At 46.1% G+C, this 25,902-nt stretch overlaps 1 protein-coding gene across 1 annotated transcript in view; it reads left to right on the top strand.

Moving 5' to 3' along the window:
- The window catches only part of LOC119437504 (putative phospholipase B-like 2), a 97,038-nt gene that overhangs the window by 58,350 nt on the left and 12,786 nt on the right, over positions 1–25,902 (top strand). Inside the window, exons 6-7 of the mRNA XM_037704513.2 lie at positions 3,961–4,052; positions 12,841–12,998. Of these exons, the coding sequence (XP_037560441.1) occupies positions 3,961–4,052; positions 12,841–12,998 (250 nt within the window). The remainder of the gene's footprint in view (positions 1–3,960; positions 4,053–12,840; positions 12,999–25,902) is intronic.

Genomic DNA, 25,902 nt, shown 5'->3' with positions numbered 1-25,902 from the left:
ACAAGGTAGCAACATTAACTTTGTTTTTCGGAAGAAGCTATGGTGTGTGTATGTGTGTGCGTTCATTTCTTTACTACCCGGCACTGTAGCTCTGGCGTTATCGTGTCGCACGCCTGCAAACAGGGTCGCGGGTCCGATTTCAGCCACGGCAGTCACACCATTGTACCGTGGCGTACTATGGTGTTCCTTACACATAGATTCTAGTTCTGGCACGCGAAAGGAGAAAATTTTAACCTCTTTTTTTGCCCCGTCACAACGTAATGTCACAACGTAACGTCACTGCGCAAAAAATGCAAGACATAAAAGCGCGATTTCTCAACGAGCGGCATTCCTAAAACCATACTCGGAAGTGTGCAGGCTTGTGGACCCCTTCGCTGATACAGACACTCGCACTATTTTTACTTAAACATGCTGGGCTCATTCGCACCAATTAGAACATAATTGGTGAGCGGTGTCCTGCTAATAAACAGTGGATAGTATCGCTCGTCCTGGGCTGTTTTTGTTGTTGGTTTGTATCTGCCCGCCACTTTGCCCTAAGTAGTAGCTATACATGCTGATCGGAAGAACCGTACTTTGATGCTTAAGGAGTAAATTAACTTGGTGAATTCTTCGCAAATTGTCGGGCCGTTGCTGATGAAGTACACTGTACGCAGTTTCTTAATCCTTGAAATTGTCAAGTGGAACTGGGCAAGTTCATCCGTTCATGCCACGCATGTTCATTTCTCTTTTCCTTGGTCTTTCTGCCTGGTTTTTTTATGACCTGTTATCGACTTGTCCAGTGTACTGTTCTCGGTTAAGTACTGTTCGACATGCGGTTATATGCAAAAAGCTTTCAAATCAATCGGCGGTATGCGTGTTGGAAAGATCAGCAAAGTTTTTCAGAATAGAGCAAAAAATAATTTACCTTAGAGGACCTTCTACTTTGATTTCATTTATGATAGACTACTTGTTTTTTTTTCTACTCACTCTATGACATACAAACGCTAAGGAGCAATTTTCTCGTCTGGAAGATATGCCGGCCTTTATTTGAAGCACCGTTAACGTGAGCGCTCACTTTTAGGAGCACTTATATTTGTATCTTGTACCGGCTTTTTCAAATCTGTTTCTTTTCGTTCAACTGCTTGGCTAAAGTTAGCTGGGACACCCTGTACATTAACGAGGTTCACAGAAAGCGGTGGAGTGCATCTCGAGTTCGGAGACAATTTAGTCGCTGTCTTATGAAAGGCATGACAAAATTAAGTCTGACAAATAACTCAAACGTAAACGCGGTCCGACTTCGGCACAAACTTTTCATTGACGAGGAACGAAGCTTTGAAAATCAATTTTACATAGCACACGTTTGCGCCATCGATTCCAATGGTCGTGGGGATGACGTACCAGTGTCGCTGAAGAATATACAGATATAACGATTGGTAAAAGAATCATTAAGAAGACTCTTTAGCTTGGGAACTCCTATCCAGATACATGGCAGATGAGAAATTCTTTTTTCGTAAACCACTTCACAGATTGTGCTCAGGCTTTTTGTATTTCAAAAAAGTTTAAATATACTAAATGTAGCAAGTGGATTTTCTATTTATTTGATCAATTGTTTTCGAAACTTGAAATTGTTTTGTCAGAGGCACGCTTGGCACATCTGCGGTTGTGTTACCCAGATTGACCCATGTTAGGGTTGAATTTATTTGCTTGTTTCTGTAGTGTCTGGTTTCTTGCGTCTGTCTCACCTGAGAGAGGTTATTGACAATTGAAAAAAAAAGAACTGACGTGTGCAGCTTGAAAGTCTATTTCTAAGCAACAAAAAAAATAATATATCATAGTTCGGTATACTTGCCTTAATAATGCGTCTAAAGCGGATATAATTGGTGCATTATACACCGCTCACAGGTATACCACTGATTTCTTTTTGAAAACTTTCGCAAACATTGTTATAACTTCACTTAACCTGTAAATTCATATATCAAATTTGTCCGCTTGAGATGCCCCAAGACACACAGTTTACATAACTGCGGTAATTATTTTTGGTGTAAAACTCAGAATTTGTAAACTTAGCGCTTCCATTTGTTTTAAATAAGGGAACTGCAGTAATTTCTGAATAAAATTTTATCTCTTGTTCGGATTTCTAGTGTTGCTGAAGTTTAACATTCTCTGCCAAGCGCATAACATCTCATGCAAATCGTTTTAGTGATTATCCCATGAAATTACTTCTGTGTTTGAATAGACAATCTTGCACTTGGCCCCAAACTACAGTGCCTTGTTAAATGCTCACCTAAACTCTACATTAAAAAATCCAGGAAACACCCGCTACAGCAATTATGAAGCTCAATATATCCCTCGAGTTAGTCTTTCTCAACGGCGTGCGTGGTGCCTTGGACGAGAAATGGCCGCTGCCACTGCTGAGCTCTGGTGGTTGCCCTATTCGGAAATTCACCGGCCACTCGAAAGACGCCCGACGGTGCCTATGGGCAGCACTTTTACCACTCTTTAGAAGTGGTAACGATGCCATGATGCGTGATTTACTGTGGACACCAGCCGGTGCGCGCAGTGTTAGGTTTTATTTCATTTAAAATCAAGCTACATCGCGGAATACAAAGGAACCTACCTAATCCAAACGGCATGCGTCTATTACAACTGCAAATCAATAGAGATGCAGTGGTGCCCAGGTGACGGCCACCTGCAATTTCCCATCTGGCGTAAAATAATCACAGTATAAGTGTTAGTGTTTTAGCGGAGATATTTACCACTTTAGAAAGCAGTGCGCTAGTGACTTCTTGTGGCATTTTGTTCAATACAAATGAGTGCAAATTACGCTACAATGGGTTGCGATGATCATATATATTGTGGACTCAATGTTTCAGTTGCGGCATATAGTCCTTTGAAATATATTGCTATTTTCGTCAACTAGCAGGGTCGTGGGAAAGAAAGAAATGTATCAACCCATATTGCTTCTTAAAGGCGTATGCGGATACCGCCATCAGCACTGTTTTTCATTTAATTATAGCTCCAGCATCACAATAACGCTGTGTCGGTGATGCCTTTACGTCCTGCTAAATGTTCCTGTTCGTGACAAGGAAGCTACTAATTAATGAGGTGACAGCCAAGTGTCTCGCAACTCTGGAATTACACACGCATTCATCCAAAGACAAAACTGGAATATGGTAGCGGATTGGGGTACCTTAACAAACTGGGCTAATGGGAAATGAGGAAGAGCCACGAGTGACATTATTTATCTCTCTACTCGCGTTCGGATTATCATAGCAGAAATGTTTCGTTCTAATTTACCGAGGGCCGCTGATCGCCAGCGAAATGCTTGGGCGGTCTTTTTATTTTAGCTCTGGAAGAACGTTTTAACATTACTGACCAACTGTACTTTGTTCCACAAACCTATACCAACTTGAGAGAGACAAAATTGCACTAACAGTGAGTACCAGCTGTTCGAACTGATGGAGACGAAATTGTTTTTCTAGGAACAAAATAACGAAGGAACTTCCCAGGATTGCTTCTTCGAGTTGATCGTATTGAAATGGTTCAAAGAAAACTAAAAAATCTATCTTGACCAATTTTTACCAATTGTGTGAACCTGTATTTTTGCCCCTTCTATTTCCAATCTTCTTTTTTTAATTCCTGCATTTGTATTTACCGTACTTTTGCGTTTTAACCTACTAACACCTATGCTGTAAAGCAAAAGAGCAACAGTTACAATGCATAAATAAGTAAAACAGCGGAGAAGACGTTGAAATTATTGGAAAACATTACGGTGCTGCCTGTTGGTGAATACTCTGACAGCAAATTTGTAATCTCTTTCCTGATTACAACTGGCCAGCGGCATTTCATGAGCGTTATTTATTGCTTACAAGCCCGGCTTGTACGCGGCATCAATCCTAGCCTCGAAGCCTTAACATTAGTGACTTCCTCATTCTTGTCAACGGTTTTAAATATAGTCAAATAAATTTCTTACGCATGCAGGTGAGAAGATTTCGGGCAACGTTCATGCAACATCATCTAGTCCCGGAAAGCTCACCTCAGGGGATGACTTCTACCTCCTTTCCAATGGACTTGTGAGTATGGTGCAAGGTCTTCCTGCAGTTTAGTTGTAATCATATGTATCTGGCATAAATGCGTGAGTATTGTGTGTATAGTTTCTGCAACTGGCTGCTGTGGTTGAGTAAATGCTGTATGCAGTGAAATATCAAAATAAGCGACACGCATCACGCTGAAACCTGCGCCACTTACACACGTCTGAGAATTGCGCTGATGGCTACTTCAGGGAAATTGTGCTAACATTACCTAGAAATTAAATGCTAGTGTCATGCTTCTTTTATGGAAAATCATCGCACGATACGAAATTGAAATATCGGTAAGCGAAAGTAATTTAAAATTAAATTATGGAGCTTTACGTGCCTAAACCACGATCTGATTATGAGGCACGCCGTAGTGAGGGACTCCGAAAATTTCGGAACACCCCGGGTTCTTTAACGTGCACCAAAATCTAAGTACACTGGTGTTTTCACATTTCGCCCCCATCGAAATGCGGCCGCCGTGGCCGGGATTCGATCCCGCGATTTCGTGCTCAGCAGCCCAACACCATAGCCACTGAGCAACCACGGCAGGTAAGCGAAAGTAATTGTTCCTGGGGATAAATGGCTGTGCTTCTCAGCAAATGTAAGTACATCTTACGAATGTGAACTCGGCATCGGTGAACAAGAGACTGGATAATTTATGGCAATACATTGCGGTCATACCACGTCCAAGTCTTCTAAAGCGGCCAGTGTCTTCACGCTTGTTAGGAACAATAAACTCTCACTTTGCTGAGGAGCTGTAGGCTCATCAGTATCCTGCGTATGACACAACTGAGTCAGTTGTTACTGCTTTCTTTATTGAGAATAGCCATAAGACCCTCATGAGAGGATACTACAGAGGGAGGAACATAAACTGAAGAAATGGTTGACAAAAGAAACAAACGAAAGCGAAGAAAGCGATTTCAAATTTTTGCGCTAGTAATGTCTGCCTCTTCGAGTAGACCAGCTTATGAACTAGAACTGTGCTTTCTGTCACGGGCAACATTTAAACATTTTTGAAAGCGTTCGCGGAAACACCCGTTATCCCAACATAAATAAATACGCACGCAAGTATAGTCGTGGGCACGCTTAGCGTAAACACGGGAGCGCGTGCCTAACGGTGCTATCAGCGACGCCTACCGATGCAAACGCGAAGTTCTGCACATGTGCAGTATTTTCGCGGCATGGCTATTTTACCATCGCGCTCATTGCGTCATCGAGCGCACCGTAATCGTCTGCTATGTTTTGCATCGGCTGCTATCGTCAGGCTTACCGCGATCTGCCAGTTAGGATCAATGAAACAAGAGCTGGCTAGGTCGGTAAGTGCCAGTACCGGCCTTCGATTTACTTTTAGCTTAGACTTTTGTGTGTCGGCAATATCAAATAAAAGACCATTGAATTACGTTTTAAAACAATATTACTACGTTACTGTGTCTCTTGCCTGCTTATGAAGCTGCTACCGTTCTTTCTTTTTGACTTTGTCCTTATTTCAGAGCGTTTGCGTGGCTTCCAGCTTTCGCCCTACTTTCCGCAACAATGACTAACAGCAAAACATGCAAATAGTAAAGTAGAGTCGCTACTCTAGTCTTCTAAATTACGTATCGTGTTGTCGGATGTGACCAAAGTATAATGCAAGAGGAACTAGCCTTGCCATGTTACAATCATAAAACGTTTATTTGTTTCAAACGCGCAGGGGGAATTGCATATCTCAACAACGCCTCAAAAACACAACAAATAACAAGTAAAGACAATATTGGCAGCCCTTGAGTTTAGTAGCGAGTAATTTCGCCATTCCCAGCAACGACAGCTGCCATTCGAGATGGTAGTGAGGCATACAGTGCTGGCACAAGTGATTCGTCAGCACGAAGGCATTCCCACTGCTGTCGAACTTCTTCCCATAAAACGTCTGCAGTCGTGGCGTAAATCGGTTTCTTCGCAATAGCAGCTTTCATACGGCCCCATACATTTTCTATTATATTCAGGTCGGCGCCTTTCGGACACCACTCTAGCACGGGGATCTGCTGTTCTGAGAGACATTGTTTCACAATCCTGCCCGTGTGAACTGGTGCCTGGTCGTGCTGGAACAGAAAATTTCGGTTAGGAAACAAGTTTTCAATGTAAGGCAACTACACGTCGTCCAGACTACGACATTACTTCGCCGACGTCAAAGTGCCGTGGATACGTTGCATGGGCCCAGGCAATGTCGGGATATTCACGAGCATTCAAGCTTGTTCTTCCTCTGGACAACACACTTCGCACGTTTTCAGCATCGTATCTGTAACACAATGTCTTGTGAAAACTTACCTGATAGATGATGAACAAACGTGCAAGTAAGTCAGCCTTACTGGGTGCCTGAGAGTCGCCAAAGACGCACCCTCTGGTCCTTAAAGGAAAACTGAGACATCCACCTAAATGTAGCAATTTGCTACATTTGGGTGGATGTCTCAGTTTTCCTTTAATTACTTATCTCCACCTAGCGGATTTCCGCTGAACTATTACGTCACACCCTCTGGTCCTGTCGCGTGGTAAAGGTAGCCTCATCAGAAAAGATGACGCGACTCCAGTCGTCGCTTGTCCATGGAGCATGCTGCAAAGCAAACTGCAGACTTGCGTTCTTTTTCCGCTGCTATCATTAATGGTTTCCGTGCTGCCATGCAACGGCAAAACCCTGCATCCTTCAGTCGACGGGGGACTGTAGAATCTGAAGCATCGAGGTCTAAGGCTTAACGAATTGCTCTAGTGGAAAGGAAATGATCCTGGACCACGGCTGCGATGATTAACGCATCTTCATCCTCCGTCGCAGATCTTGGTGGTGGCGCCGGGGGCCATCGCGGCTGCGTCCTTCATGCTTAAAAGCCTGAATTCACGGTCTTCAATGGCATGTTAACCAATGATCCGATTTGACTTTGGGTATACCCCTTATATGCAAGGTGCACAATTTCACGCCTCTGCTCCTTGCGAACTCTAGCCATGGCAGGACGCCATCCCCTGTGGGTCGTTCAGAAACAGCGTCTCTATTTATATATTTGCTTATAGTATGCTGGGTGGTGGCGTGATCTTTATCATAAAACGTGCGGCAGCCGGCGCGCAACATAGAAGACGACGAAGGCGCTTTCCGATGACGCGATGCGCGAGGTGGTAAAATATTCAAGCCGCAAACGCACTGTGCATGTGCAGAACTTCGCGTTCGCATCGGTAGGCGTCGCTGATAGCAGAGTGCGGCACGCGCTCCCGTGTTTACGCTAAGCGTGCTCACGACTGTACCACCAAAATATACATGCGCAACATGGGCTAAACATACAAAACAAGAGCAGGTTTGTCTTACAACATGCCAACAGAACACACTGTTAAAGGTTATTATACCAAACATGCCGAACGTATTAAGTCTCTTTCTCGAAAACATCAAAGATAAGTAACGTACACTGGAATCAAGCAAGGATTACAAGCATCAGTGCAAAAACACCAAGAAAGGGGTAAATATTGCAGAGTGGAAAGAAATACAACAAAAGGGTTTCTCTTTCCCCCATAAAATTCCCTGAATCACACACTTTAGGTGGCAACAAATTCAAATGAGCAACTGTTCTGGGAAAGAAACTGTGCTTAAATCCTTTAAGGGCCCATAAATACAGAAGCTAGTGAGTGTCGGTGAAATCACCTTGTTTTCGTTCGGGCGGCTTGCTTAACACAATCAGGCAAATTAACATACATAATAATATGCAAAATGCTAGGCGAGCACCATTTCGACGTGCCTCCAATGTGGAAATGTTTTTTTGTATTATAATATTAGAACTTCGTGTTATTCGCAGTGAAGTGCGTTCTCACAACACACTTGATCATGAAATGCGTACTCCCATCCTAACGTCCCCACATTCCGACGTTACTAGCAAACGTGTGTTGAAAAACAATTATCGTATTCTGGATGTTCGTTCAGATGGAGCTGTTTTTATTGTCACAGATATCAGCAGTATTGATCCATTTAATCACTGCGACAATAGTCGCTGTTTATGTCGTTGTTCATAAATATACATCGCAAATTGTCAACATGAAAACCAGGGCGAAATCGATACTAATTAAGATTGTACGGATGTCAGATCTTTAATCAGCATGAAGAACTTATATAAAATATCACAGGTAGCAAGCAACAAGAATGAACAATGTAGTAATTACAGCACGCATTCAATATATAATAGGAAGTGAAAATAGTCAGTTATATTCGCTTTCATTTTCAATTAACAAGACCTTGAAAGATTTCCTAGTAAGCATATTGCACTCCGTAGATCCTAGACGATTCAGCAAGGCCGAGATTTGATAAGTTACATGTCTGTCATAATTGGTTCTCGTCCGCGTAACTCGAATAGCTTTCCTACGTAGTGGATACTGATTTTGCGATTGTCACCCGTAAACATCAGAAAGTTAATTAGCTTTAATATTATGTAATAACTTATAATTATAAATTTGGGAGTCCTTTAGTAGGTCGTGTTTAATAAAAAAATGCTCTGTTCTGAAGTGTTGCGGCCTTCCTCGATAATTTTCGAAAAATGTGAGCCCTCTCTTTTGTAATGTCATAAGTTTCTTGTAATTCTGCGTATATGTAGTGCCCCATACTAATATACAATACGAAAGCCTAGAATAAAATAATCAATAATATACCACTCTTTTTAACCAAACAAGTATAATGTCACTCATTTTAAAGAAACAACCTGTAATATTGCTAAGCTCAGCTGTAAGGTTATTAACATGGGTTAAAGTTATGGTAATGTTAATGTCCATGATAGGTCCTCTCTAAACCACACCCCAAGAAACTTGTGAGCTTGTACCTGTTCCAGTTCAGCCCCACGGAAGTGAACTGTAATTTTATAATAACGCGGTTTGTAAACGGGGCAAATATGTACTTCGTCTTGTTGACATTTAACTGTCGCTTATTGATGTGTAACCAATTTTATAGCTGATATAACATGTATTGGTTGAACGTTGCAATACTCCCATCGATCTGTCTGAAAAAAACATTAGTATCATATCGGCGTACATTATTAATCTTTAGGAAAATGGTATTAAAGCAAGATCATTAATATAAAGGTTAAGCAATAGTGGACCTAATATAGACCCTTGGGGGACACCATTTTCAATTTTTAGTTTCGGTGACTGAAACACATTGAAACACATTTACTGAAACACATTGGTATCTATATGTAAGGTAGCTTTGTAGCTATTTTGATACAATACCGCGTATTCTATAATCATGTAGCTTATCTAAAAGCTCGTCATGATTTACTGAATCAAACGCTTTCCTTAAACCCATGAATAGCCCAATAGTGTATAGCCTTGCTTCAAAGTTTTCTGTGATTAGATGTTTAGCATTCAGTAGTGCCTGTTCACAAGATCTTCCTTCCCGAAAACCGTATTGCGTATCACGCATAATATTGTATTTTGCCATGAAACCTTCAATGCGGATATTTACGACTGTTTTTAAAAAACCTTCGATAATACAGGAAATACTGAGATTGGTCGATAAGGTCGATAATTATTGGCACTGTGATCTGTTCCTCCTTTACGTATTGGGCATACTCTAGCTATTTGAAGTGCATCAGGAAATATACCGTATTAAAACATGTAGTTAGAAATGTAGGCTAGGGAATAGAAATTATGTCTGCTACATGTTTTACCGGAACTGAAAGGATATCATCAATACCAGAAGCGGCACCATTTGTTTGATTTCCGATTACGTTGACAACTTGAGGCATTGTTGCAGGTGAGAAAACAAATGAATTCAGAAGTCCCTTTCTTTCTGTGTTCACAGTGTTTGATAGATTAACTGGTAATAAAAAAATTCCACCACGTATAAATTGAGCATTTAGTGCTGTAGCAGCTTCTTCATCACTTAAAGTACCCTGAGCTGTCGTTACATTTATGGCGTTACTAGTTTTTTTCATATTAGTTATTTCGTTTACAGCCTGCCAGACTTCCTTGAATTATCTGAAATACGAGTAAATAAATTTTCATAATACTGTAGTTTTGCACGTTTTAAATCAGTAGTAAGCTAATTTGATAGTCTTCAAACTGAGCAAGTTTACTCAGATCCCTACTTCCAACGAAGGTATGGTATAATTTGTTTTTCGTCTTGACTCTGCTCAAAAGCAGACCAGTAACCCATGTGTTTCTGTTCTTGTTTGTACGATTCCTACTGTATTCAAGAGGAAAAGCCTGGTTGTGGCAATGTTTAAAGGTGTCATGAAAATAATTGTACGCTTTATTTGGGTCCGTAGTTGTCATCACCAATTAGAAGTTTAATTTTTCAATAAGTGAGCGGAACGTTTCCAGTGGCTGTGAATTGACGCTCCGATAAGATAAAGCAGATATTTTAGTGTCCTAAGCTTTTACCACACGCAGGAAAGAGAAGACTGGCAGATGATCAACGATATCTAGCGTCAGCAGACCAGCAGTAGTATCCTGACAGAACATATTTGTGATGGAAACCGTCAAGCAACGTTGCACTCGCTGACGTGATCCGCGTCAATAAGTTGATAATATTTTCACATGCGTATGATTTGATTATATTCCTGAATTCTCTTGTGCTTAAATCGTTTCCAAGCATGTTAATATTCACATCCCCAGTAATAAAAACGTAGTGCCACTGCTACTGCAAAAATTTAAGAGATCTTCTGCAAAATTAAGAAAATGTCTCTTGCTACCGCAGGGCGGCCTATAGATAACACAGTAGTACCCGCATTTTGTATGAATAACAAGACATTCTACATTTTCATTCGTGGCAGTATATTCGTGCTGTACTTCATACTGGATACACCTTTCGACATAAATGGCAAGACCGCCACCGCGACAGCAGTTCCTTATTAGTCCTTCATACTTATATCCATTAAATTGTGGTGGACTATCACGTCCAGTAAGCCACGTTTCTGAGAAACATAAAATGTGAAACTTGCATTTGGTGTTCTCAAGCGCCTCTTGCAAATTTTCTTGTTTATTTCTCATACTTCGTTCGTTCAAATGAAGCACAGATATCTATTTTTATAAGTTTTATCACCATATTATGCATTAACGGAATCATAATCATGATCAGAGCAAACAGTATGGCTGAGTCCCATCATGTTTGCATCTGCGCTACTAACAGATGAACCAAAAGTATAGACACCGGGTAGAGTCATCCTTGGTAATTAGAGTGCTTAAAAAGTGCAAGGAAACTGAGGAGGCGCATAACAATTTACTTCAAGTCTTCCAAATTGCGCTCACTTCGAATAACCACTGCACGTTCACCATTTTTCTTTCGCACCAACACCTAACCATTCCTATGCCAGACAAACGCATATCCAGCGCTCCTTGCCCAATCCTTAGTTGTAAACAGAAGTTGACCGGAAAGTCGAGCCATATTCTCGCAGATGTACACATTGCCACTTTATTAAATTATTTTTTGTTTGAAAGCCAGGAATCACACTGTTCCTGTCTTGCAAAGCGAACTACGATCTCACGCGTCTTTACCGGCTTCGCTGGAAATATGTGCACAGTGGTGCCTTCATCAATCGTTATATGTGGTTGGCAAATGTTATCTGCAATACCGTTTACCTTTTCAAAGAAATTTTCGTTTTCCCTTTTTTCAATGCCATGAGTCTCGATGTTTAGGCGATGGCTTGACGCTGCACGAATTATTAGACAACTCGAAGCACATGGACGCTGAATATTGCAAATTATTTCTGCGAAAGCCCGCAAGAGGGAGGAAGATTCGTGAAATGAAAACTGGTTATCCACCCGAATGGACGAAGGAAATTCAAGGCATCCTTTCTAGTTTCGTGCTTATGTCTTTACATTTTAGCATTTTACATTTTGCTTTATATTTTGCATGCATTTCTACATATTCTTTAGCCATATATTCAAGTGTGATTTATGTGAGGTCCTTGGTAGATATCGTGAAGTACTTGGAAATACTGAGACTACAAAGCCACACTCATATATATTACGGACATGGCCCATGGTGGCATATTTGTAAGAGCATGGGGTAAGGGGGCAAAGCATGAGGGTATGACAAATTTGTCGCATTTAATGGCTCTCCAAAAAAGTGAAGTCCGGCCGCAGGTTGCTAAAATTTTCCATGGGGGGCTGTGTTGGTGACGGGACAGTGCAGTGAGGACCCCGTCCTGAGCGTCTGTGCCAAGGCGCTTTCCTACGTACGCAAGCATGAACATCTCTACTTGAATGAACTGGCAGGCTGTACCGAATGTACGTGACGAAAAAAGGCATGGTACTGTCGGAGTAGCGATTCATCATACCAGCCAGAAAGCGAAATATTTCAGTAAGACCACTTAATCTTTTATTAACATTGTGACATGCTTTGACCATGAAATTCCGCTGTAATTGACAACGCCGAGGCATCTGTGGTGGGTCACATAGCTATGGAATTACACTGTGATTGATAGTAATTGGCTAGCGACGCATAGGCTTACGTGTTGGGCCGGTCATGTAATACACACAAAGCATATAAGCGGTGGTCTATTAGAGAAACGAAGTTGGTGCCTAAAGAATGTAAACGCAGTTTAGGGATTGGGTTGTGTGAAATTCGGAAATATACAGACGCACGATAGACGCACCTGAGGCAAGGCAGGGGCAAGTGGATATCTGTATGAGCGGCCATCGTCCTTAAGTGGACGTAAAATATGTGGACTGTGACTTTATCAACAAAAAATGAAGTTGTTCTGCTAGATATTAACATTAGCTCGGGCATTCACCACCTCTAGGAAATCAGTGCATGCGCCTTTATTCGTCCTTGTCTCGTCCATGACAGGCACTCATGTCCACGGGTATCGAGGTCCACAACAACTCACTGTACCGCTTCATCACACCAAACTGCGTGTTCGAGTTTGTGCGTGCCATTGTCGCCAACCGACTAGCCACGTCGGCCAGGGATTGGATCGACATTTACAGCAAGAACCCCAGCGGCACGTAAGCACGTTACCGTTGCACGCCCTCCACATGCAACATTAGATATTTTGTTTTGCCTTTGAGCAACTGAAGTGCTGCAACAGTTGGGCACAATACAGTTACGCCGCGTGGAAAAAAGCCTTCGTCAGCATCATGCCTTTTCGTTCTATAATCAATACAATGAACTTCGAGCAATAATTATTTATATTACACGAAAAGCGCGTGCTCTTAATATCAAATAATATATAATTCTGGTTTCTGGAAAGGTTAAAGGATGGGCATGTACCAACTACTAGGAACAATAGGAACGATAGTTCATCAACTCCCATTCATGTTAGATCAAGCCTTCTTATATTTCATCAACAGTGGATTATTATCATAAATAAATGTATCGAAGTCACACTGAAATATTGGTACGCGCGCTAAATATTTCACTATGAAACCAAATAACTTCCTCTTGTGTAGCCATAGCCAATCGAATTGTGTTTTCACAGTACTTCGTATTAAGAAATTGCACATGTCTACATTCTTGGCTACTACGGTCGTGTAAATTTTCGTTGTATTATTTCACTTGTATATTGCTGTAGTACTGTGCTCTGTCACAGATGTAGCTCTATACTGCGGTGTGCTCTATTATCGTTTTATTTCGTTCCTAAGTGTCGGCCCTGCCTTCTGTGTCACATCTCTATGCCTTACCATCGTATAAAGTAAATAAATGTGACTACATGGCTAAAGACTGTAACGATCGAGTTCTTAAATCCTTCTAGCTGATCCAATGCCGTAAACTGCGGTAAACATGAGGGCCCAAACAACTCGCATATATGAAAACTTACTTTCGGGTAAGGTCTAGCAATTTTAAAATTATTTTCTGCTATTTCCTTATAATAAGACTTTCTCACTAAGTCATGACAATAGGTTCAATAGTCCGAGGTGGGATTTATGTATAAAACGTTTCGGTGCTACCATTGTTATGGGATATGAATGATAAATACCTCATGTTATATTTTATTATTGGCTTGCCTATGGCACTTTAATTCCTCTGTAGCGCAACTACTTTGGTGTCTGACTACCATGGTTTATTCCAAGTGCTGGATCCGCTATAAAAAGCGGCGAATGATTACAACTCGACAATGTATTCCCTTGAACTTCTTTTTAGAACAAGAAACTACACACATCGTCATCAGCCGCTCTTTATTCGTCATCAATTCTGTAGCCCTCATCATACACAAAGCTCGGATAACATTGCGCAGTTTCAAGCACACTGATCTTGCAAAATATCTTTCCTGCAAAAGACCACTCGCACTGAAGCTATGTGTGACAAGCATTATAATCGTTGTATTATGACACCAACCGTGTAGTTTACGGAGAGAGAGAGGACGCAAACACATAGAGCTAGAAGGATGGAGAACGTAGAAGCAAATTATTACAGCACTTCAATAAGCGAGAAGCGCAGCTATGCGCTTCCATTCCAGCGAGCACGTCTTAAGGAGCAAATGTATACGTGTGTTGCTGTAATTTTCCTAACTGGCTCTTCCTAACAGAGACGGCAGGAATGTTATCGGTCTCAGTGAGAGTTGCAACAATGAGAGAAACACGCGGCCGCGCGCCGCTTGTGAGGTCTGCGTGGTGGCAAAAACAAGGAAAATGCCATGCGGCTAAGAGGGTCGCCTAAACAGTCCTTATTTTCTCAAGTTTTTAACCGTGATTCGACTATGGATCTCCAGTGACGTAAGTTCCGTAACTTATTATACCAGAAATTTGACAGATTACGTAGAGAAAACGCAAGCGCGTCCGCGTTCACAGACAACGGTTATTCGTAAACTTAAAGCTAAATCTATTAGCGAGAACCTCCTTGCGTCTATGTGCACACAATTCGTACATGCTGTGAACATGGTTAATCTTTCTGCATGCATTCGGTAGAGCTGTCTGTGGGAGTCAGTGTCTCACGTCAGCTCCTCACGTGGTCTCAGTGTGGTGGGCAGGGTCACTGAGAAAAGCAGATGCGCAGACTTTATCTTGAAATGCGTTTTGTGCGTGCAAGTGATGTCTCAGTGACACATAGTTAAGCTACGCGGCGTGTTGCGCGCAGCTTTCTCGTTTTCTTTTTTCGTCGGTTTGACTCTATCGCCTTCGTCACCTGCTCTTTTCGCTTTCGTCCTTCACTACGTGCTAGCGTTAGCGAAGGAAATGAGCGGGAGTGGGAAGTGAAAACGAGCAGCGGGCGACGACATACTTAGCTCATCGGCCACTCAGACCCGCGCACCCAGGCGGCCATGAGTTCAATGCGTACCATCACAGTGTTTTATTAGCTCGTTAAGCTGCATTGACATCACGGACCAAACTTATTCACTCCGCAGAAAAGATTCATGCGGCACAGCGATACCGAAGCCCATTGCAGAAAAGGGCTCTGCAGGCTAGCTCTTCGCGGCGCTATTTGCTGCAGCTCAGCCGTGCCATGCTAGCATACGCGTGCAGATTTATATATTGGGCTTGTAGTGTCGATATGGAATTATCAGTGGTATGCCAATTATAGCTCTTGATCGAGTTTCAGCAGTCTTGCCAGCGTTGCGAGAGGGCGCAGATGGCGCGCGGCGCGAGGACTGCTAGCTCGCGTGCTAAATTTCAACGCCATATTAGTTTTCATATCTTGCTCCGCGATGCTATATACGGAAGGACAATAGTAGGAACAGTTCATAAGGTGAGTGGCTTCCCCGTAGACCGGTTCTGCCAGCGTGTGCCTTCACACTTCCTTTTGGCAATTGGCCATGATGGCGCAGACGATTTTTATGATGATGCCTTGCAATATAGAGCGGCGACAGACACCTCTGCCTAATCAGTGAGGTATGATATATATATATATATATATATATATATATATATATTGTTACGGGTTATTCTGTTAGGAGAGGGTTTATTGGGACACGACGTACCCGACGGTCTTGAGCGCTAGCCAAGGTTCCGTGATGCCTTGGCACGACGTCCTCTTCTTCCACCCCTCGTATCTGTGTCCCACTACAGCTTATGGGACATACCCAAATAACACAACACTTTCACGCTTGTAACACATCCCCCGCGCAGACGAAGCCCACCGGGCAAGTCAAACAGCATCTCGAGGAGTAAAGGGCTTCAAGCGGGCAACATGAGTCACATCAGTCTTTGAAGAGCGTCGACCATTTGAATGGAGGCGCGCTATACGGTAATTCAATTCGCTTATACGCTCTAGAACAACATAAGGTCCAACATAATGTGCCAGTAGTTTTTCGCACAACCCACGTTTTCTTGTTGGCGTCCATAGCCACACTAAGTCACCTGGATTATATGTGACGTGTCGGCGTCGGCGGTCGTAACGTGCCTTTGAGCGATCTTGTGAAGCAAGAGTGCGCAAATAAGCAAGTCGTCGGGCTTCTTCTGCACGACAGATGGTCTCAGATATGGAGGCATCATCGTGGTTCATAAATGGGAAAATCGTATCAAGGGTATAACGTGGCGGCCGGGCGTAAAGGAGAAAGAAGGGGCGGTAGCCGGTAGTTTCGTGCTGGGCGGTGTTAAATGCATAAGTCACGAAAGGTAGAACACTGTCCCAGTTCTTGTGATCTGTTGAGATGTACATGGACAGCATGTTCGTGAGAGTTCTGTTGGTGCGTTCCGTAAGGCCGTTTGTTTGGGGATGGTACGGCGTAGAGTGTCGAAAACTTGAACATAGACGAAGCATCTCTTCCACGACATCTGCAGTAAACTGTCGCCCACGATCGCTAATAACGACTTTAGGAGGCCCGTGTCGGAGAATGATAAATCGTAGCAAGAAAAGGCACACGTCGGCTGCAGTAGCCGATGGTATGGCAGCCGTCTCACAGTAGCGTGTCAGGTGGTCAGTGCACACAACGATCCAACGATTTCCGTTAGAGGACCGTGGAAACGGGCCGAGAAGGTCGACGCCGACTTGCTCGAATGGAGCCCTTGGGGGTGGAACAGGGTGTAATCTACGGGGAGGAGTACTTGTGGGACGCTTGCGACGTTGACATTCGTTGCAGCTAGACACGTACTGCCGCGTCGTCTGATGCATATTGGGCCAGTAAAATCTTTCTTGAAGACGGGAAAGCGTTCTAGCTGCTCCCAAATGACCGGAGGTTGGGTCATCATGCATAGCCCGCAAGATGGAAGTGCGTAGACTTTTCTGGACCACGGGAAGATATCGTGAGCCTGTGGTAGTATAGTTCTTCTTATATAGGAGCCCATCACGTGTGCAAAAGCGATTGGTTGATTTCTTTTTGGCAGCCAGCATTGCTTTAAAGTTTCGTGGTTTTGCTGCTCAGTCTTAAAGGTACTTAGATTAGGAAATGCTGGCTCCAAGGATACGATGTAGTCGTCGAAATTGTCCGCGTCACAGTCCGTCGTGGGAAGCGGTAGCCGCGAAAGGCAGTCTGTGTCGGCGTGCCGTCGACCGCTTTTATATGAAACGGTGAAGTCGTACTCCTGTAGACGGAGGGTCCAACGTACAAGTCTACCAGATGGATCACGCAGATTGACAAGCCAGTACAAAGAGTGATGTTCTGTGATGATGGTGAAAGGGCGTCCGTACAGATATGACCGAAAGCGCTGCACTGCGAAAATCACTGCGAGACATTCCTGTTCCGTGACGGTGTAATTGCGCTCGGGCTTGCTTAGAGAGGGACTCGCGTACGCTACTACGTGTTCTTTGGTGTCGAAGCGTTGAATAAGAATAGCGCCGACACTAATACCACTAGCATCCGTGTGTAGTTCTGTTGGAGCCGCAGGGTCGAAGTGTTTCAGAACGGGATGGGACGTCAAACGGAACTTCAGTTCACGAAAAGCAGACGCACATTCTGCGATCCAGTCAAATTGAACGCCTTTCTGAAGCAGACACGTCAGTGGATGCGCGATGTGAGCAAATCCGGGAATAAGCCGACGGAAGTATGAGCAAAGGCCCAAGAAGCTTCGCAGCTCTTTTACTGAGCGAGGTTGTGGAAAGGCTTCGACCGCAGCCGTTTTCGCTGGATCAGGTCTTATACCCTCTTTGTCCACTAGGTGGCCTAGAACCAGCGTTTGGCGTTCTCCAGAGCGACATTTCTTGGAGTTTAATACCAAGCGTGCTTTGCCTAGGCACCCTAGCACAAGATTGAGGCGTGCGTTGTGTTCACAAAACGTGCGTCCGAAAATCACGACATCATCCAAATAACACATGCAGACTTCCCACTTCAAACCACGCAGAATGTTGTTCATGAATCGCTCAAAAGTTGCGGGCGCGTTACACAGCTCGAACGGCATCACATTAAATTCGAAAAGTCCGTCTGGTGTAACCAATGCCGTTTTTTGCTTGTCTGCCTTGTGCATCGGAATCTGCCAGTATCCGGACCGCAAGTCTACACTCGAAAAGTATGAGGCCGAAGAAAGGCAATCTATAGCATTATCAATCCGTGGCAAAGGGTATACGTCTTTCTTGGTAACGGCGTTGAGGCGGCGGTAATCAACGCAAACTCGCCATGTGCCATCTTTCTTTCTGACTAGAATTACTGGGGCTGCCCACGGACTACTCGACTCTTGAATAACGTTTTTCTTTAGCATGTCACGGACTTGGTCATTGATGACCTTGCCCTCCGAAGGGGACACCCGGTATGGCTTTTGTTGCAGAGGCTGGTGAGATCCTGTGTCTATGCGGTGTTGTACACAAGAAGGTGGAAAGGTAGGTGGAGTTTCTCGCGGGAAAAGTCGAACACCGCGACGTGCTTTCGTAGAATATTCGCGAGCTCCTGACGTTGGTTCGTACTGAGCGATTTGTTTACCATAGCCATTATGGAAGTGTCCGTCGCGCATGCAGCTGAATGGGACTCATCCGTGGCATCGGGGCCTTCTGCGAGGATGGCGAGCGCCAACACTTGATGTTCACGAATAGCTGCAAGTTTCAGACCCTCTGGTAGTATTGTGGGTTCATTGGAGCAATTTATCGTCCATAAGACAGTACGCCCGTCAATAACCGACAGCGTGCAATAGGGGACCAGAGCATTCTTCTTAATGCAACTAAGGGGGACGGGCTCTACGGCAGCATCAAATGTTCAGTCGGTTGCAGGAGAACAGGCGACTGGGACACATTTCGCATACAACGGCGGTACAACGGTATCTGCAGACACACAAAGGGCACTTTCACTTTCGTAACACGGCGGGTGATCCACAAATACGGCCGGAAGGCTCGAATCTACAGTTATTTCACCCGTTCGGCAATCAACATTGGCACCACACAGCTTCAGAAAATCGAGGGCCAGAATTACGTCATGCGTAGCCTGAGGTAAAACTACGAACTCCGCGTTATATGTTTCACTGCCCAAGCTAACTTTCACACTGCACAGACCTACAGGGTATAATAGTTCTCCACTCACTCCACGAAAAATATCGGCACAGTCCCATGAAAACAGCACCTTTCGTCCTAGCAGGCGTTTGAATGCGAGACTCATTACTGAAACGGTCGCTCCTGTGTCCACTAAGGCCATTGTTGAGACACCGTCTACACGCACACACACCTTATTTTTGAACATGAAAATTGGCGGAGGTATTTCTGTCAAAACGGAAGACTGTCCGGCGGCCTCACCTCCAACGGCCGCGCTGACTAGTTTTCCGGCGAAGGCGACGGCTAGCGGCGCCGGGGAGACGGTGACCGGTGTACGCGAGGAGCAGGCGGTGGTGTCAAGCTGCGATCGGAGGCAGGGGAACGGTTTCGCAGTCTTCCCGGGGTCTCATTGGACATACGGCTTTGATAGGTGTACGAACGGCCAACGCGTTGCTGGCCAGGTATTGTTGATCGGTCGTACCTCGGCGGTTGGTGGCGTGGTGGGGCCGCGTTACAGTACCTGGCAATGTGGCCCTCGACACCAATGTTGTAGCACAAGGGAGGAGGGCGATGGACAAAATGTCGCTCAAAGCGCACAGCCGGCAGAGGTCGTCGAATTGGGTACATCATGTCAGTACGCTGAACAGGACCGGTACGCCACTGTGCACCACGGTTGGGTTGAAAGTGTTGCCCATATCGCTGTTCTGACGGGCACGTCTCCGGATGTGCCCACGTAGTTCCTGCCACATCGGCGTCCGTGACACACACAGATGGTCGAAAAGTAGTGCATGGCGCTGCGGGCGCTGAGTGAGATACTGGATACGTAGCCGGCGGTTGAACCGTGTTGTACATTATTTCATTGTGCCGCCGCAGTTCTTCGCGTACTATTTCCCGGATAGTAGAGGCAAGGTCAGTGGACGGGCTCATATCGACGCTGGCGACAGTGGGCACGTTTGCCAGTCGTCCAAATTTGGGTGCGATACGACGGGTCCTCAACGTCTCAAATGTGCGGCAGTGACGCAAGACATCAGAGACGGAGGTGAGGTCTTCTCTACATATCAGGAAATTGTAGACGTCTTCCGCGATACCTTTCAAAAGATGTCCGACTCGATCTTCTTCAGACATCCGTGGGTTCACGATCTTGCACAGCTTGAGCACCTCTTCTATATAAGTAGTGCATGTCTCTCCCAGACTTTGAGCTCTTTGGGCAAGCGTTCGCTCCGCACGTTTCTTTTTTGCATCAGAGTCGCCAAAACATTTTCCAATTTCCTCAACAAACCGTTCCCACGTTGTTAAAGACTCTTCGTGATTCTCGAACCACATCAGTGCGGTTCCTCTCATAAATAGGACGACGTTGTCAAGCTTGGTGACCGAGTTCCAGTTGTTATATCGGCTCACCCGATTGTAGTGCGTAAGCCACTCGTCCACGTCTTCTCCCGCTCTTCCCGCGAACGAGCGTGGTTTCATGTAATGTTGTGCGGGTGCAGGTGCCGTTGACCCTTGCGCAGTTGCAACTGGCGCTGGGTCTGGTCCTCCGTGCTGTGGCATGATGACTGTTGGCGAGAGACCGGCAAGGCGGCGGCTCCGGCGAAATTCAAGCGCTTGGGACTCCGTAGTACGTCGACGTCGTGTACCCCGCACCTCCACCACTCTGTTACGGGTTATTCTGTTAGGAGAGGGTTTATTGGGACACGACGTACCCGACGGTCTTGAGCGCTAGCCTAGGTTCCTTGATCCCTTGGCAAGACGTCCTCTTCTTCCACCCCTCGTATCTGTGTCCCACTACAGCTTATGGGACATACCCAAATAACACAACACTTTCACGCTTGTAACAATATATATATATATATATATATATATATATATATATATATATATATATATATTGTTACAAGGCATTGTGTATGAGCCTGCCATTAAAGGACTGTTGTGCTAGGCGAAGAGGAAGACGGGACAAGTCGCGTGTGAGGCTGTCAGCCATTCTCTGGTAGCAGAAGCCTGTATATACTGTCTCTCCAGTGTACTCGTAAATCCCCGTGACAATTTGGTGGAGGTGCGGGGTACCAGAAGAAGCGCTGTACAACGGAGCTCCGCAGTGGTCGTTGAGTCGGGGTCATCATTATGACAGACGAGACCACGACCACGCTGCCTGCGCCGGCCAGTGCAACACCTGCACCAGCGCCGATCACAACGTCAACGATCGTCATTACGCATCCTAACGACCCGGAAACGTTCTGCGGTACGGATGAAGTTGACGTCGAAGATTGGATTGCCAATTATGAACGCATCAGTGAGGTCAATCGTTGGGACCGACGAAGTTGACATCGAAGATTGGATTGCAAATTATGAACGCATCAGTGAGGTCAATCATTGGGACCCGACGATGATGCTGGTGAACGTGCTGCTTTACCTCAATGGAACGGCAAAGGTGTGGTTCGACAACCATGAGGCAGAGATTTGAAGTTGGGACACTTTCAAAACAAAACTTAGTGCCTTGTCTAGGAAGCCCTGGGTCGAAAGGTTGCCGCTACGCAAGAGCTATCCATCCACGCTCAGACGTCCACGGAACCATACATATCCTACATTCAGGACGTCTTGGCTCTTTGCCGTAAAGTGGACATGGACATGACGGAGTCGGACAAGGTTGGCCACGTACACACGTAGACGATGCGTTCAACCTATTACTGTGCCGAAATTGTGCGACCGTCGACGCAATTATTGAAGAATGCCGGCCTTTTGAGCAGGCCAAAAGTCGGCGTATTGCGAGGTCATTCGCTCGGCTACCGAACACCACCCCGACGTCATCATGCGAAGACGGACAGGCCTCTCGTCTGCAGTCATCGCCACCATCGTAAATTACACGAATCGTTCGTCGGGAAATCGAAGCAATTGCTCCTGCTCTCCCCAACAACGTCCATGGCGATTTCCGCGTGCCGGCCGTTTCCCTGGTGCAGTCCGTTGTGCGGGAGGAACTTGGCAACTTGGGTTTCGCCGTCTGCACCGTTGCTCAGTCTCGGACAACTGACTTTCGCCCTAGGTCACCGTCTCGCCCGAGATCACCGCCCCAGCAACAACGGTTTTATCCGCGCTCTCGTAATCCGGCAGAATGGCGTACAACAGATGATCGGCTGATTTGCTTCCACTGCCGCCGTATCGGTCACGTCGCGCGCCATTGCAACAACCATTGGGTGTCGCCGTTAACCCGGGATGACACTGCTAGCCGCGCCGACAACTACCGCCGTTTTCAATCCCGCTCAGCCATTCCAGCCATACAACACTGACAGCTACCGCCGCTTCCAGCCTTTTGAGCCGTACAACTTCGATGCCACCCCTACGCCGCACAGCCCTTCCCCGTCGCCCCAAGGTCACCAGTCCCGTTCGCCGCCAGCACGTCGGCCGTCGTCTCCTTCGCCTCTACAACGACGTCCGACATCGCCGCTCAACCTTCAACAGGGAAACTAAGGGATGCAGCTCTTAGAGGTGACGCTGCATCTTCGACGTCCACCTCAAATTCTCTCCTCGTATTACCGACGCGACGAAACTTGATCGACGTTGACGTTGACGGCTTAACTGTGCCCGCACTCGTCGATACTGGGGCACAAATATCCGTGATGAGTAATCACCTTCGTTGCCGCCTCAAGAAAGTACTTACCCCCGCCGCTACTGGTAAAATTCGCGTCGCTGGTGGAAGAAGTCCCGCAGTCATCGGAATGTGCACAGCTCGCATCACCATCGCCGGTCACCATATATCTGTTTTGTTTACTGTTCTCGAGCAGTGCCCCAACGACGTCATTCTCGGACTCGATTTCTTGTCGGCCCATGCAGCTCTCTTTGACTGTGAAACCGGCGTCTTTCAACTTGAGCTTCCTCAGCTGGCAGATGTTCCGGATTTACCGTCACACCGCTTATGCTCTGTCGATTATGTTCAGTTGTCACCGCAAGCCGCCACGTGTGTTGCCTTGACGACCGCATCACCAGTTCCAGACGGCGACTACATAGTGTCTCCACTTGTTGAAGTACTGTTGACCAGAAATATTGCTGTGCCGCACACCCTCGTGACTGTGGTCGACAACCACGTCCAGCTCCTGCTTCTCAACTTCAGCAACTCGACACAAGCTCTCCCACAAGGCATCTCAGTGGTCAACGTGTCTGCGCTTGATGAATGCGACGTCGCGGCACTAGACGTCGACACTTGTTCGTCCTTTCTCGCAAGCGGTCCGGCAAGTCCACCCCCGACGAAATTACCACTATGATTGCCCCTGATCTTCCGACTTGTCAAGCTGCGGAACTCCACCTATAGGGATATCTTCGACTTCGATGACCGCCCTCTCGGTCAAACGTCTCTAGTAAGTCATCGAATACATACCGGAGATGCTATTCCTATCAGACGGCGACCCTATCGTGTGTTCCATTCCGAACGCCAGGTGATACAACGAGAAGTCGACAAAATGCTCTCCAAAGACGTCATAGAGGCTTCCTCAAGTCCGTGGGCGTCACCTGTCGTCTTGGTCAAAAAGAAGGATGGTAACTGGAGATTTTGCGTCGACTATCGTGCCTTAAACAAAAGAACGCGCAAAGACGTATATTCGCTGCCACGGATCGATGACGCCCTGGACTGTCTTCACGGTGCGAAGTACTTCTCATCCATAGACCTGCGCTCGGGTTACTGGCAGATTTCTGTTGATGACTTGGATCGAGAAAAAACTGCCTTTATCACACCGTATGGCCTCTATCAGTTCAAAGTGATGCCCTTTGGACTGTGCAACGCCCCCGCAACGTTTGAACGCATGATGGACTCTCTCCTTCGTGGCTACAAATGGTCTATCTGCCTCTGCTACCTAGACGACGTCATTGTGTTTTCCCCAACGTTTGAAAGTCACCTTACCCGTTTGGCGACCATTCTAGCTGTCTTTCGTCGAGCAAGACTCCAGCTAAACTCCAAAAAGTGTAGTTTCGGCAGACAACACATCACTGTGCTTGGACATCTTGTAAGTGCTACAGGTGTCCGACCTGACCCTGCCAAGATTAGCGCTGTCAAGAACTTCCCTGTGCCCTCGTCTACTAAAGCTGTTCGGAGTTTTGTTGGATTATGCTCGTACTTCCGCCGTTTCATACGCAATTTCGCCATCATAGCCCGACCCCTCACTTACCTTCTCAAGAAGGATGTGCCGTTCACGTGGTGCCCCGACCAAGCGACTGTATTCTCGACGCTGACCAGCTTGCTCACTTCACCGCCTATATTGGCTCACTTTGATCCATCCGCTCCTACTGAGGTTCGCACATATGCTAGTGGGCATGGAATCGGCGCCGTCGTCGTTCAGCACCAGCATGGCCACACCCGTGTTATTGCATACGCCAGCCGCCTGCTCTCCCCATCTGAACGGAACTATTAGATCACAGAGCGCGAGTGCCTTGCATTGGTTTGGGCTGTCGCAAAATTTCGCCCGTATTTGTACGGCCGCGCATTCTGGCTTCTTACCGACCACCACGCTCTTTGTTGGCTGTCCTCGCTCAAGGATCCAACTGGTCACCTCGGTCGCTGGGCTCTCAGGCTACAGGAATATACCTTTGAGGTAATTTATAAATCGGGCAGGTTACATCACGATGCCGATTGTCTTTCGCGCCATCCGGTGGACACTGCTAGCGTCGCTGACCACGAGCATGATTCCTGTGTACTGGCCATCTCTGATTTACGCGAAATCAGCACCGAACAGCGTCGGGATGCAGCCCTAAAGCTCACCATTCAGTGACTCTCTTCTCCCCGTTCCGACCCTGCTCTACGCCAGTATGTCCTACGCGATGACGTCCTTTACCGTCGCAATATGAAACCTGACGGGCCAGAATTCTTGCTAGTTATTCCCCGACACCTGCGCACCACCATTCTTCAACATCTGCAGGATGCTCCAACTGCCGCCCTCCTGGGCCTTTCACGCACCTACGACCGCGTGCGGCAGCGGTTCTTTTGGCCTGGCTTATATCGTTCGGTTCGCCGATACGTTGCTGCCTGCGAGCGCTGTCAACGCCGCAAACGTCCTGCTCTCCCTCAGGCTGGCCTGCTTCAACCTGTCGACATTCCACCGGAGCCCTTCTTCCGCATCGGTCTTGACTTGCTCGGACCTTTCCCTACGTCCGTATCCGGCAACAAATGGATTGCCGTCGCAACTGACTACGCCACCAGATATGCCATCACCCGCGCCATGCCCAGTAACTGCGCTACCGACGTTGCAGACTTTCTGCTCAATGATGTCATTCTTCGACACGAGGCTCTGCGTCAGCTTCTTACGGATCGTGGCCGCTGATTCCTTGCAAAGGTCATTGACGAAATTCTGCGTAGCTGCTCTACTGAATATCGCCTTACGACAGCCTACCATCCACAGACCAACGGTCTTACCGAGCGGCTCAACCGAACTCTCACGGATATGGTGTCCATGTACGTCTCTACTGATCACCGCGATTGGGACGCCGCCCTACCCTACGTTACTTTTGCCTACAACTCGTTCCGACATGACACTGCCGGCTATTCGCCGTTCTTTCTCCTGTACGGCCGCAACCCTGCGTTGCCCTTCGACACGCTCCTTCCTGCTG

This window comes from Dermacentor silvarum, chromosome 1, assembly GCF_013339745.2.
Source record: "Dermacentor silvarum isolate Dsil-2018 chromosome 1, BIME_Dsil_1.4, whole genome shotgun sequence".
Classification (NCBI taxonomy): domain Eukaryota; kingdom Metazoa; phylum Arthropoda; class Arachnida; order Ixodida; family Ixodidae; genus Dermacentor; species Dermacentor silvarum.
Note: the sequence above shows the minus strand (reverse complement) of the source record. Positions and strands in the feature narration are given on the sequence as shown.